This window comes from Herpailurus yagouaroundi, unplaced genomic scaffold (assembly GCF_014898765.1).
Source record: "Herpailurus yagouaroundi ecotype Mexico unplaced genomic scaffold, PumYag 160, whole genome shotgun sequence".
Classification (NCBI taxonomy): Eukaryota; Metazoa; Chordata; class Mammalia; order Carnivora; family Felidae; genus Herpailurus; species Herpailurus yagouaroundi.
In genome coordinates this window covers 8,540,127-8,553,332 of record NW_024412401.1, presented here as the reverse complement: position 1 = coordinate 8,553,332, position 13,206 = coordinate 8,540,127, and the positions used below count along the sequence as shown (strand labels likewise).

The 13,206-nt window shown below is 41.6% G+C and overlaps 1 protein-coding gene across 2 annotated transcripts in view; it reads left to right on the top strand.

The window, feature by feature from the left end:
- Positions 1-303: 303 nt before the first annotated feature.
- MLLT3 (MLLT3 super elongation complex subunit) overlaps positions 304-13,206 on the top strand; it is a 292,829-nt gene continuing 279,926 nt past the window's right edge. The window contains exons 1-2 of one of the 2 annotated variants that reach the window (XM_040481363.1): positions 304-573; positions 1,885-2,065. In XM_040481363.1, the coding sequence (XP_040337297.1) occupies positions 562-573; positions 1,885-2,065 (193 nt within the window). In that variant the 5' untranslated portion in view covers positions 304-561. Of the gene's footprint in view, positions 574-785; positions 970-1,884; positions 2,066-13,206 lie in introns of those variants that run through there. The other variant, XM_040481364.1, reaches the window with a different exon arrangement.

Below are 13,206 nucleotides of genomic sequence, written 5' to 3'. Positions count from 1 at the left end.
TGTAGGGCGGGAGGAGTTTACACAGGGCTGGGATGGCTCCCCAGCTGGCCGCTCTCCCCACTCTAGCGCCCCCTCCCCGTCCTTTGCTCCACCCCCCCCCCGCCCCCCCTCCGGTAGGAACCTGTTACTTTAAGCCGGGCGTTCCAGTGTGGCGGTGCGGGCCGCCGGGTTTCGGGAGGTGGCCGGTGATTGGCTCTTTCGAGCTCCCCCTGGTTTGCTCGCTCGGCCTCCCCGCGCGCTCCGCCCCGCCCTCGCGCCCTCCCTCCGCCCCGTAAGGCTCGGAGCCCCGGTGTAAGGCGCCACGGCGCATGCTCCGGAATCTCATCCTCTGGCCCTGGAGCTGCTGCTGCTGCTGCTGCTGCTTTTGCTTTTGGGGCTGAGTTTAATAAGCGAGCGAGCGAGCAAGCGAACGCGGGGGGAAAAAGGCAGAGAATGTCCGCCATCTACCCTCCGCTCCTGGGCGCGCTCTCATTCATAGCAGCCTCTTCATGAATTACAGCTGAGGGGGGCGGGGGAGGGGGGTACCACACAACACCCCAGCAAACCTCCGGGCCCCCAGGCATGGCTAGCTCGGTAAGTACATGCAAAAAAAAATAATAAAAGACCCCCCCCCTTCCCCGCCTTTCCTCCCTCGCCCTGCGCCGCCGCCGCCGCCGCAGCCCAGACAGCGCCAGCGCTCCGCGGTTCCAATTAGAGAAAGGTTGGTACGGCTTGCAGGGAGCTGCCGCCTCTCCCTCAGCCTCCGCTCCCCCCCCCCCCCCCCCCCCCCCCCCCCGCGCCTCCCTCTCTCCTCGCCTCTCTTTGCAATCGCAAGAAGCGCACTCTCGCTCACACGCGCGCACTCACACACACACTCACACGGTGGAAGGAGGCGAATAATAACTCAGCCATATTTCAGCCGCCGCCGCCGCCGGGAGCCGCGGGCACAGTCCGGGGACGCGGCGAGCAGCCTCGGCGGCCGCTACGATGGTGCGTTCTCCGCGGCGCGCGTGTGTGAGCCGGAGTGTGCGGGCTGACAGCGGCGGGGCCGCACGCAACTTTGCCCCCGCGCCGGGCTGTGAGCAGTCGAGCCTCGGCGGCTGTCCGCCCGCCTCCCTGCCTTTCCGAATTTTATTTTTTGGGGGAGGTGGGAGCTACTTTGGGGCCACTTTGGCTCTTGGAAGTGTGTTGCGGGGGCTCTGTTAGGCTGGCCTCGCCGATCGCGTGGGGCTTTTCGCTGGGGGGTGCGGGGTGCCTTAAGTTATGGATGCCTCGGCGTGTTTTCCTGCGGGCGTGTGTGTGTGACGACGTCTCATTTTTGTTGTGCACGAACCCAGTGCTAAGAGCACGGGAGTTTGTGCCCATCAACAGAGGCTGCCTGTAGTTTCCATTCCGCCTGGCACAGCGCTCCACACGCACGCACACACACACGTACACAAAGACTTCCTCGGCGTGTGCCTGTCGCCGCGGCACTTTCAGGGAGGGGGCTCGCCAGAACCCCCCCTCGGGGTCCCGGCTACCTCCCTTCCCACGCCGGGAAACCGCCCCGGCATCGCCTCCTAATTGTCTTCTAATTTGTTTCCGATGCATTTGTTGTCGTGCTCGTAGTGGCTTGAGTGAGCTCTCCCTCTTCCCCCCGACCCCCGGACCCCCTTCCCGATTGGGGGTAACATTCCGTTACAATCCCTATCGGCGTGGATGCTGGGCGCCGGGCGGGCCGGGTGGGGTGTATCTGGGGGTGTGGAGTGTGCGCGCCCACGCGCGTGAAACGTGGATGCAGAGGGCACCGCCGTTTCCTTTTATGTGCGTTTCAAGAAGGAGGAAAAAAAATGTCAGGCGCAATGTTCAGTGTCGAACGGTCGCCTTCCTGTTGTTCACGGCTGTCTCTCCTCCCCCTGCCCGCAGTGTGCCGTGCAGGTGAAGCTGGAGCTGGGGCACCGCGCCCAGGTGAGGAAAAAACCCACCGTGGAGGGCTTCACCCACGACTGGATGGTGTTCGTGCGCGGCCCGGAGCACAGTAACATACAGCACTTTGTGGAGAAAGTCGTCTTCCACTTGCACGAAAGCTTTCCTAGGCCAAAAAGAGGTAGGGCTCGAATACAAAAGGAGCTTGATCAAAAAATGTCTTTGCTCGCGGAGGAAACAATCGCTTGGCCCGGGCGGTCCCCCCTGCCCCTCTCCCCGCCCCCCGTCCACCCCCCCCCCCGCCCCCCCAGCGTCGCGCTCGCCGGCGTCGCCTCGGGACCTGGGTGCGCGGCGCCGCGCTGGCCAGGTCCGGGCTCTCGCCCGCGCGCGCGCCACTTCGGCTTCGGGAAAGTCACCGCAGAGAAAGGACCGTCAGGTGTCGAGTGTTTATTCATCCCAAGCCAGCCCTCACCGGTCCTCTGGGGTTAGCCGCGGGTTCTGTGGGAAGGTGCAATTAGTTGTTGGGTTTGGAGGCGTCGGGGGGTGGGGCTGGAGGGAACAGCTTGCGCCTTTTTTTTTCCTAGAGAAATTGAAATTTACCTGTGTTATTAGCAGGGAATGCGTGGGATGTAGTTATTGTTCCGTTTTGGGAAGTCGCCTCTCCTCAGGGTCTCCTCTGCCTTCCTCTCTGTGAATTAGGCGGGAGGTGCCCGTTGTCACTGATTTTTCCTTTCGTGGGTTAGTCACCCCCCCGCCTCGCACCGTCAGCATTTTAATGTTTAGTCGGCGGAGGGGCGGGGGGCTTACTCGTCCCTAGCCCCCAGTGGCACTTGACTGCTCATTGGATTTTTGAGCAGCGTGCCGAAGTCTCTGCCCGATGTGATCTGCGGGGAGGAGGGTCCCTGCAAAGGTCGAAGCTAAGTTTCGGAGGAACGATGTTTGTCCTGCCTTCTTCCTCACTTCTTCCCCACCTTGGTTTTTAGCCTTGGTCTCTAGTTTGCATATCCTGCCCAGCCTCTCGGGTCCCAAACACTTTCCATACAGGGCAGGACAGTTTTGAAAAAAGAAAAAAGAAAAAAACAAAACAAAACACTGGAGTGTTATTTTGAAAGAAAATTTAAAGAGGGTTTGAGAAATCCTGATGTCTATTCCCTTCAGCCTCCGGAAAGCTACTGTCTGGTTGTTTTAGTTGGATTAGTGGAGGTAACAGTACAAATACAATAAGGTGCTTTGTTTGTGAGCAGGTTTATTTATCTAACTCGACACAATGGTTAGTAGTTATCTTCCATTTGATCCGTAATCTTTATTGGCATCTAGAACTCCTGCAGTTTCTTAGAGTAACATCATAATAAATCCATTCTGCTTAGAGCTCCTGGAAATTATTGAACATTGAGGAGCTGAATAAAGAAAGGAGCAATGCTGTGTGCCTCCGAGGTGGCGGAGGTTTGTGTTGATGCTTATTTTTTGTTTCCAGAGCTCATGCAATGGGTTGTAGGACTGTATGTTTTGCCTTTAGTGGTTTGTTTTATAGCTCCTCCTGAAAACTTGAGCAGTCGAATTTGTTGGGCTTTGCTGATGGTTAACAAATGAATCCAGCTTCTAATAGAAGGGTAAGACTATGCATGGCCTAGAGGAAATAACATTTAGATTTTGTTAGCATGTTAGATCAAAATACAGCCAGAGATAATTTTCCTTCATATTTCCTCAACACTGTAATTAGGATGAGCGTCGTCAAGTTTCTGTCACTGTTTGAGGTTGGGTGTGATGCTTCTTGGAATCTCGCTCTCCCTTTTCCATGTATGTATAGAGCCACTGCAGAGGAGTTGAAACAAAAGAAACCACCTTCTAAGATCCCTGGTAGCCACCATTAAGACTCCTTGGCTGCCACACACTTTGAGAGGGAATACATTTAACCAAAAAAGCAGTGTTTAGTATATTAGGGAAACTACGTCAGTTGGCAGATAGATGTAGCTCTTAAGATAACTTTGTTTAGGCTCCTTGGCAATCAACAAATTGGCATTATGAAATTAAAGATGACCAACCTCCCCGTATTTCACCACTGTTTCCCTGCTTCAGTGTGTGAGTGGGGATGCTCCCCTTTATTTCCCATCCTGAATGATTTTCGGTCCAGCCTGAGGGAGCATGAGGGTGCTGGCCCTGCACAGCCCACACCTGGGAGTTGTTGCTAGGCGTGGTAAGCCGCTTGCTAACACTGATGTCTCAGACGTCTCTAGCGAGAGATGCCTGCTTGCCGGTTGGGCTCTTCGGTTTTTATTTTCAACTGCGGAGTTTCTTTATGTGGTCTATAAGCCATTGTTTTAAAATGTTTATTTTTGGATTTTTATTTGTATGTGTGCTTCCCATGATGTGACAAGTCCTGGGAAAAATGCCAGCTTACATAGCCCAGGAGAGACCTTGTCATACTGTAATTACACGATTCAGATTGCAAGAGAAGGTTTCTCTGTTCATTGGGAATACTTAGTTGTAAATTCAAGTAACACCAAACATACCACTTGATCCTGGGACTTATTTTTTGGCTTATAACGCCTTTCAAAATGATAAGAATAAATAAATACAGAACAAGAATGCCAGACATGGCTAAGTCTACTCCTGTACCTTTTAAGGTGCTGTATTTGCTGTCTTCTAGATCTGTAAGTGAGAAATTGGAAATGGAAGACACTGCAAAAATGGCTTTGTGAAAAATCTGAGTTGCAAGGTATTCAAAAGAAATGCACATACTCCAGACTGTAAATGGCTATTAATAATGGCAAGGTAAATCACTTTCAGTATATACATTAGTTGATCAACGGAAGTGGACCTTAGCACTGAGGATGAACTGCTCAGCCACGAAGATGGATGAGTCCTTAGTTTGGTAAATCTTTGGTTTGGAAAAGCAAATTGATTTTCAGGTTGATTTCCTTTATTCCACAGTAATAGTATGAGAACTTGTAGAGAAAGAAATTAGAGTATTTCAACTTGTTGCCTGATGAGAATTACATGTACCGTTTCAGAATTGAGCTAATTGTACTTGAATTCATGTGGATTTACTCTGTCCCAAAGATGGGTTGGAGACTTGCAATTTAAAATTACTAGCACTGAGTCCTAGTAGAGAGATTTTGATGAAATGGTGAAGCCTGGAATATCCATTAGCTGTTACAGAATAGGCAGGTCAGAGTCTAATGCATTTTAAAACTATCCACTTGTAAAAAAAAAAAAAAAAGACTATATCTTATTTATTAGTACCAAAGATTTGTAATAGTCTGATATGACTGAAATGAATAGTCACATTCAAAACATTTCATTTAAAATATTAATGTTTTCATTTTCAATATGATGGGAATTTGAGTGAACTTTCTTTCCAATTACAGCCATCCTTACTATTGCAGTCTGTTCCATTGACATTTATGATATGAAATCTGTTGCTTATTATTTCATGTAAGCTAATTTGGCCACTGGTATGGTTTGATGGCTTTTTATTTGTAGCCCTAGTCCTTTGAGTGGGCAGATAAAGCATAATAAATCCCCACTTACAACTTTGATTTAAATGTTTGAGCCCAGCATTACTGTGTAGTTCTGATTTGTGTTAAACAGTCTTCTGAAATAATTTGGATAACTTTTTATCAGGGTGCCTAAAATTTGAGGCTGAACTAGCTGAAGATATTGCGTGCACCTGGTGTGTTTCCTCTTCTTAGGTATTTCAAAGGTTTCAGAAAAAAAAAACAACAACAGATGGATGACTATACTGATATATTCAGTGAGTGTTAGAAGATTTGGGTAGAGTTCTGTATGGAATTAAGATGACTGGTGAGAGCAGTTCTACTACTTGGCATTTTGAAGCAACATACAGCATAATTTTCCAAGGCACTTAAAAGCTGAATTATTGGAGGCAATCTCCTATGCTGTTAGTGGGAATATAAATTGGGCACGGACATTTTGGAGGGCATTTGGCAACATCTATTAAGGTTTTAGATGTTTATACCCTTTGACCCCGCAATTTTACTTCCAGGGATTTTCCAACAGATACAGCTTTGCAACTGCACAAAGATACAGTGTATTTCTTGTGACTTTTTAAACAGCAGAAATTGGGAAGCAAGCCAATTAGGGGACCCCAGCTGGGTTCACTTAAATGATGGGGATTATCAAAAGGGGTAAATATGTTTGTAGATGCAGGAAGATCTTCAAGAGATATTAAGTGAAATAAGTCAAGTTGCTAGATCTGTGTGATCCCATTTAAAAAATATGCTTATAGAACTAAAAAGGGTATGTGTGTATGTGTATAAATAAATTTTGGATGAGTGGGAACCCAGCTCTTATGGTGTTGGCAGGGATGGGAGGTTGTTTTTGTAGCATTTGATTTTTTTTTTTTGAAAAGTTAATTCCATATATTTAAAACATTCCAGTGAGCACTCATTACTTTTTAAGACTAAAAGACAAAGAGTAAAGACCCAGTGTAGAACTATCTTGGGTAGATATTGCTGCTCCGTGGTGAGGAGTTTGGGTTAGGAATTACAGCCTTGTATTCGAATGCTGGCTTTAGAGCCCTCTTGTGTGCTCTTGAGCAAGTCATTTCTGTGTGTGTTTTCTCACTTGTGTTCTCATTTGTGTTCCTGGAACGATGGAAGAAGAGGACCATTACCTCCTAAATTGAGGGGTAAATATGAATCAGCTGTTTTCCAGTTTATTGGTCTTCGGACCTCTTCAGACTCTTCAAAATTGATTCCAGAGAGCTTTTTCCATGGACTTGTGTCCATTAATATTTACTCCATTAGAAATCAAACCTGAGACATTTAAAAAGTTATTTATTAATTTGTTGAAAGATAACAGTAATCAACCCATTATACGTCAGCATATAAATAGCATTTTAATGAAAATGAGTATTTTCCAAAAATGGGAGTGAGAAGTGTGGCATTCTTCTACTTTCTCTGTGTACAAATCTTTTCACTGTTGTGAAATAACTGGCTCAGCTTGTGTGTCTCTGCATTCAGTCTGTTGTGTTCTCACACTTCATGGAGCCCCTGGAAGACTGAAGCACACTCGTGAGAGCATGGGGGAAAGAGGCAAAAATGTCTTAGAGTTGTGGTGAGAATAGCCAATCCCTGGAAGAGGTTTTGGGGATCCTGGGGTCTCCAGAATACACTCAGAGAACCGCTGGTGTCAGATATTCAACGTAGAACCTGGCACAGATGAGCTGCCCCATTAATATGTGGAAGCTGATGTTTTAAAGCCACAGTTGATGTTGCTAATAAAAACATTTAATGGAAGGAAGAAAGATCAGTCTCTTCCAAAGTACTGGCATGGTTACGTTCCATTGTAGCAATTATCCAGCGATTTTTTTCAGAAAAGGAGAATCCAAACTTGGCTTTCAGGGGATGCATTTTATAGTTAATATCACTGTCCAGTTTATGGCATATTATTTGTATAATGCAGAAGCTTTTGTATCTCTTATTTTAGGTGACCTCCTGTAGGACTGTCTCTGTGATGTAGGACAGGGCAGGGGTAACAGTCAGTCTCATAATTTTACTTTAAAGATTCCTTGTTCTTTGCTCTTGGTTCTTTGAAGTTTCCTTCCAGTGGTCTTCCCTGGGCCAACCTTAGCCCTTTCGTTCTTTTTCTGGTCATCTATTACAGATGATTCCTACTACTTAACACAGCTTTTACAGTTCTGAGACGTGGAACTTCTTCTTCTTTTTTTTTTTAAATCTCTCGGTGACTTAAGTCCTCAAAAGAGAACTTGGAAAGCTTAGATACTTGGGAGGGGAGGAGCTATACACAGTTGCACCAATGACTTAGTTAAGGATTCTGTGTATTACTGAACTTCAGACTTTAATCTTTATTAAATTTTGATCTCTGAAACATAATGTTTCACACTGTCCTGATGGAGATAATAGAAAATTCTATAATTATTTTCCCTTGGCTTTTATACTTTCCTTGATTTTAGGTTTTACTCCTCAAACAAGAAGCTACCATGTAGAAAGAGAAATTCTTTTGTCTCAGTAATACAAGTTAATATTCTTTCAAAACATTTTGTTTTGTGTGTGTGGCCAGAGTGTTTTTAGTTCATCCTCTTCCTCATAACATAGATTTTAACGCTTTAATCTTTGATTCTCTTATATTTTGTGGTTCTCTTTATTCTTGTTTATAGGGCTATATTCATATTTGAGAATATAATTTGTCTGAAAAGAGTCCATTGATACTACAGATAATTCATACATTTTTTTTTAAACTTACAGATAATGTAGAAGATGAGAAATTACATTGCACCATCGTACTGTACAGCTTTTATGAAGAACCCATGTATTTTTTTACATGCAGTTGAAAATGCTGTTATTTTTAAAATTTATAGATATGTGTTCATTATAGAAAAATCAAACCATAGATACATTAAAAAGTCACTGAGAATTCTTTACAGACAGCCATAATTAATATTTTAGTAAATATCTTCATATATATACATACACACATATAAATATTAACCATAAATTAACATTAATTCACTCAACAGGTGTTTTTTTGGAGCTCCTATATGGCTAGATCACTTCTAGGAGCTGGGGATACAGCACAAATGAACATTACTACCCTCATGGTATATGGTGAAATACCATCTTTTTAAAGCTGAATTTTATGGTATTACATTGAATACACATTTGTCATAACTTTATGTGGACATTGTTCTTAGTGTTAATTTGTTATGAATAATGCTATGCTGAACACCTTTGACATATTCATTTTTATAGTTTCGCCTATAATTTCTTGGTGTTAGATTTCCAGAAGGGAGATAGTTGAGACAAGGTACACAGGATTTTGATTGATTGATTGATTGATTTAAAGGTACATAGATTTTAAATTTTGTTGTGCATTACCAAACTTCCTTCCAAAATGATTGTACCAATTTATCCTTCCCCAGGGGTTGGGAGACTTCTCCTCTCCCCACATGGTTACCAGTACTGGGAATTAAGTTTTGTTTTTTAATCTTTGCCAGTTTGTGGATGAAGCAATACTTTACTTTTATTTGCATTTATTTGGTTAGCAATGCTACATAGCTCTCTGTGTGTATATATTTACTATTGGTCACTTATGGTATGCCTCTTTTGTGCCCTTTTTGTATTTCTCAAAAAAAAAAAGTACAAGAAAATACAAAGGAAAGAATGATATAACAAACATTCAAATCCCCACTACCAAGAAGAAATAAATGTTTACATTTTATCCTATTTGATTCTTTGTTTTGATTTTAGAGAATTAGGTATTATAGATGCAGCAAAAGTTTTTAAGTGCTTCTGAATCCTTTTTTTTCTAACTTTTTAGCCTTCCATTCTATTGATGCACATTTGCACATTTATATTGATGCAGGTAATAGTACATTGTGTTTTAAAAATCTCCACCAAAAGTATCATAGCGGGTGAATCATTTTTTTAAATTGACATATAATTTGTATACCATAAAATTTACCCTTTGAAAGTATAAAATCCAGTGGCTTTTGGTATATTCACAAGGTTGTGCAACAGTGGCCACTATTAAATTCCAGAACATTTTCATGAGTGAATAATTTTGTGTCTTGCCATTTTCCCCTCTCGACATTTTTGAACCTTACTACATTTCATGTGTAGAGAGCAAATTCATTACCTTTAGGTCCTTCTGTTTAGTATTTTATGGCAGGAATAGGTTGTATGCTTACTTTTCTGGTCCCCTGTTAAGGAATATAGAGGTCACTTTCTGTTCTGTGCAGTGAACATCTTTGAATGTGTTACCTTTTACAAATGAACAAGGTTTTGAATATAGGCCTAGAATTTGAGGTGTGCGTGTGTTTTCATTTGTATTAGATGTTGTCAGATTGCTCTACAAAGTAGTCGTGACAGTTTATACTCTGTCAGGGGCGGAGTACTGTTTTCTCTACAGCTTTGCCAACATTGATTATTTTCAGATCTCTTATTTTTATATTTAGTTGAAATATGGTATCTTTTGTTTTCATTTGCATCTCTCTGATTTCTAATGGAGTTGAACATTTTCTATATGTTTATTGACCATTTGGATTTCCTCTTTATTGACTTTTAAAAACATCCTTTGTCTTTTTAAAAAAAACTATTGGGATCTTTTGTCTTTTTCTTATCTGTAGGATGTTAGTCCTTTGTTGTTTGCGTTGAAAATATCTTGTCCCATTTTCGTTTCTTTTTCTTGTAGTCTGATGTGTGGTATCTCTTTGTCATACACAAGTTTTTAATTTTGTCAAATTGATCTATTTTGTTTTGTTTTCCTGTGTGGTTTTGGGGTTTTGTTTAAGAATATAATTTGTGGGCATGGTAATGTGCTTAACCGGCAGACTTCATACGTGCAGGACACAGGGAAAGGATTGGGGGAGACGTAAGAGAAAAAGGGGGTCCCTGCCTTCGATATGCTTTTGTCTTCTGGAGCTGGAAAGGACCCTTGAGATTCTTCATCTTTGTTTATCTTCTTGTTTTACTTTTAACCAGAAGCCTAGAAATGTGAAGTGATCTTGCATGTAGATACAATGAGTCACAAATGTGCTGGTGTAAAGATAGCTAGTAATAAATGTGGTAAACGTTTACTTTTAAAATGGTGAATAATTATTCACTTATATTCGCAGACAAATGTTCAGCAATAGTTACTTTTGTAGACATGACCTAGGATTTAATTAAGTGGTGGTAACCTTGGTAGATGCTGTTTAAAAGGGAAAAGTTCTATAGCTTCTTGAAGGTAAAATCACATTTATTTTGTGGATTAAGATTTCCCTTTGAGATTAAATCATTAGGAAAAATTGTTACTGAATGGTAGGTATCTCCTGATAATCTGCCGCCTCCCCAGCCCCCCACCTCCCTGCCATGGTAGGATTGCAATGCCATGAAGGATCCAGAACATTGTTTTAAGAAATACTGTTGTATGATGTAGTCCTTTTAACTTAAGTGTGATAAGTTTGCAGTGATTAAGGTTTGAAGGAGGCTATTATCATTGAATTTCTAAAAAGATAAGGCTAGAATTTGGGTGTGATTTAGTTGGTATGTAGTAGTTAACAGTTAACTTTTTGGATAAAATCAGTGCATCATCATTTTTTTTAAAGAAAATGATGGCTTATCTTGAACTCATTCTGAGGCCTGTTTATTTAAAATCATGTTCCTAAGTGATTATAAAGATGATCAGTTGAATTTAATTAGAGTTATTACCCATGTTAGAAGATTGATATTTTCTGAGCCAAATAAATTTTAAAATATTTAATTTTGCCAAAAGCAGATTTTTTTGCTTTGTTTCTTTCCAGCAGAAATCATTAGTTACTTATTTTCCCATCAAATACCAGGCCAAATGCTGTGTGTATGTATTGATTTTAAAAAGCAAAATACACATTAACAATTTCCTAAAATATTAGTAAGAGCAGTAACCTACAGAGTAGGGAGAGTTACTTGCCTCTTAATGTATCTAGATATAAATTCAGTCTGCATAATGCCTGTAATCTTTGCAGATAGGTTTTATGCCCTACTTCTTCCTTCTCCCTCCGAGGGTAGTATTGGGGGAGATTAGTATCCGATTATTCTAGGTACCTATTTATTTTGATAAACACTTAGAATATTTTGGATGTTTAAAAACAAGGTTCGTTTGGACTCCTATTATCCATACCTTTTACCCCAAATACTTCATTATTATGAGTTGCTGAGAACTGAAAGGTTTCTTTGCATTGAAGAAATACTCTTCTATTAGACAAAAATTTTTCCTTTGTTTGATTTCTTTCCCTGTTCCTGTATTATAAGCAACTGTTGTGTGGTGACTCAGTGACAAATAGTTTAGGCTGTTGGGATTTGGTTGCTCTTGGTGGGATGGATTATTCAAAATGGTGACATAGCTCCAGATTTTCTTATCAGAGATGCTTGTTGTATGACTTTGTACCTATGCCCAGAAATAGTAACGAGCAGTAGGAAGTTACTTTCTCATCATATGAACACTGAGCAGAAGCATGTGTTATGTCCTCAGTCAGTCCCCACTGGCCTCTCCTTGGATATGTATCTATTGTTCCTCCTATGTTGCATTAGTTACACATCAGATGAGATGAGACCTATATTCTCTCTGTGGGTAGTACTCATAGCTTTGATCAATGCAGTCTAGACATTGGAAGTTTTTGACAACAATGTAGATTTGCAAGTCGGAGTTTTAGAATCCTGACTTTAACTTCCACTCCCCTAAGTGGTAAATTATTACTCAGTGTTCTGAAACTCGTTTCTTCTGTACCTCTAATAATTGACTTTGTGTAAACAGAGCCACCACTTGAATTTAGCAGGAAACATTGTGTTAGCTTAGAATCACATTTTCTAGAATGAGCTTTAGCCTATGTTCTAGGCAAAAATGAATTTTTCTCCTTTCCTGTCTTTTCTCCCTTATTCTTTTTTTTTTTTTTTTTCCCACTGACTTTGGATGCTTTTTAAAAAGCTAGACACAAATTTGAGAGACTTGGCCAGGTCTATCACTGTTTTTACTACTTAATCCATGAAATACAACTAGCCTTTTAGCTTTAAAAATAGAGGAGTCAAATGTATTCCAGTAACTTGTAGAGCGGTATTTAGCAATGCAGCAGGGAAGGCTCTGGCCTGGACCCTAGAAGGGATGTGTTTGGATTGAATAAGCTCTGTGGGCTCTTCTAGCTCTGAAATATTATTTTTCCTTAGTTTTTTGTCTTGTTTTGTTTTGTTTTAAAGGATAAGCTAGGAGCATATCATGGATCTAGTGTTTTCTTAACAAAATAAGTGCCATTTATGAGATATCACCAGTGTATTGGCTATCATGCTAGACAATAGGTATGTTCTGATGTATTAAATTTCTTTTCATAAATGTGGTAGTTTGGAGAATGATTTTTTTTTTGAAAAAAGAAAATGTTGACATGAACTTGACTATATTGGAATTTTACCTTTTTTAATGGTGAGTGAGCAGTGCAGTGGGTATAAGACTTGCCTGCAATAACAGGGAAGTAGGGTAATTGGTTAATTCGCCAAATAGGTGATTATGTTTTCATTATGAAAAGTTACGTTCTGGTAATATTGGTGCCATTTATACCAGCCATCGACACTGCTTGTAGGTTGGAACATTCAAGAACTCAAGACACCCTATGTTTATTGGAAACTTCTTCCGCAAATAATGGCTCTTGATCAGGTAGGAAGGCCATTGGGTTTTCCATGAAAGTTGGCCGATTATTTTTTTTCTTCCCTATAATGTAGGCCAGAGCTTGAAATTTTGTCAATTTGTTTTCCTGAAGCATTATGTTTCAGATAAGTACCTGTGTTTCTGTTGTCAACAGAATAATTGGGGACTTGGACTTATGTTATCATGTAA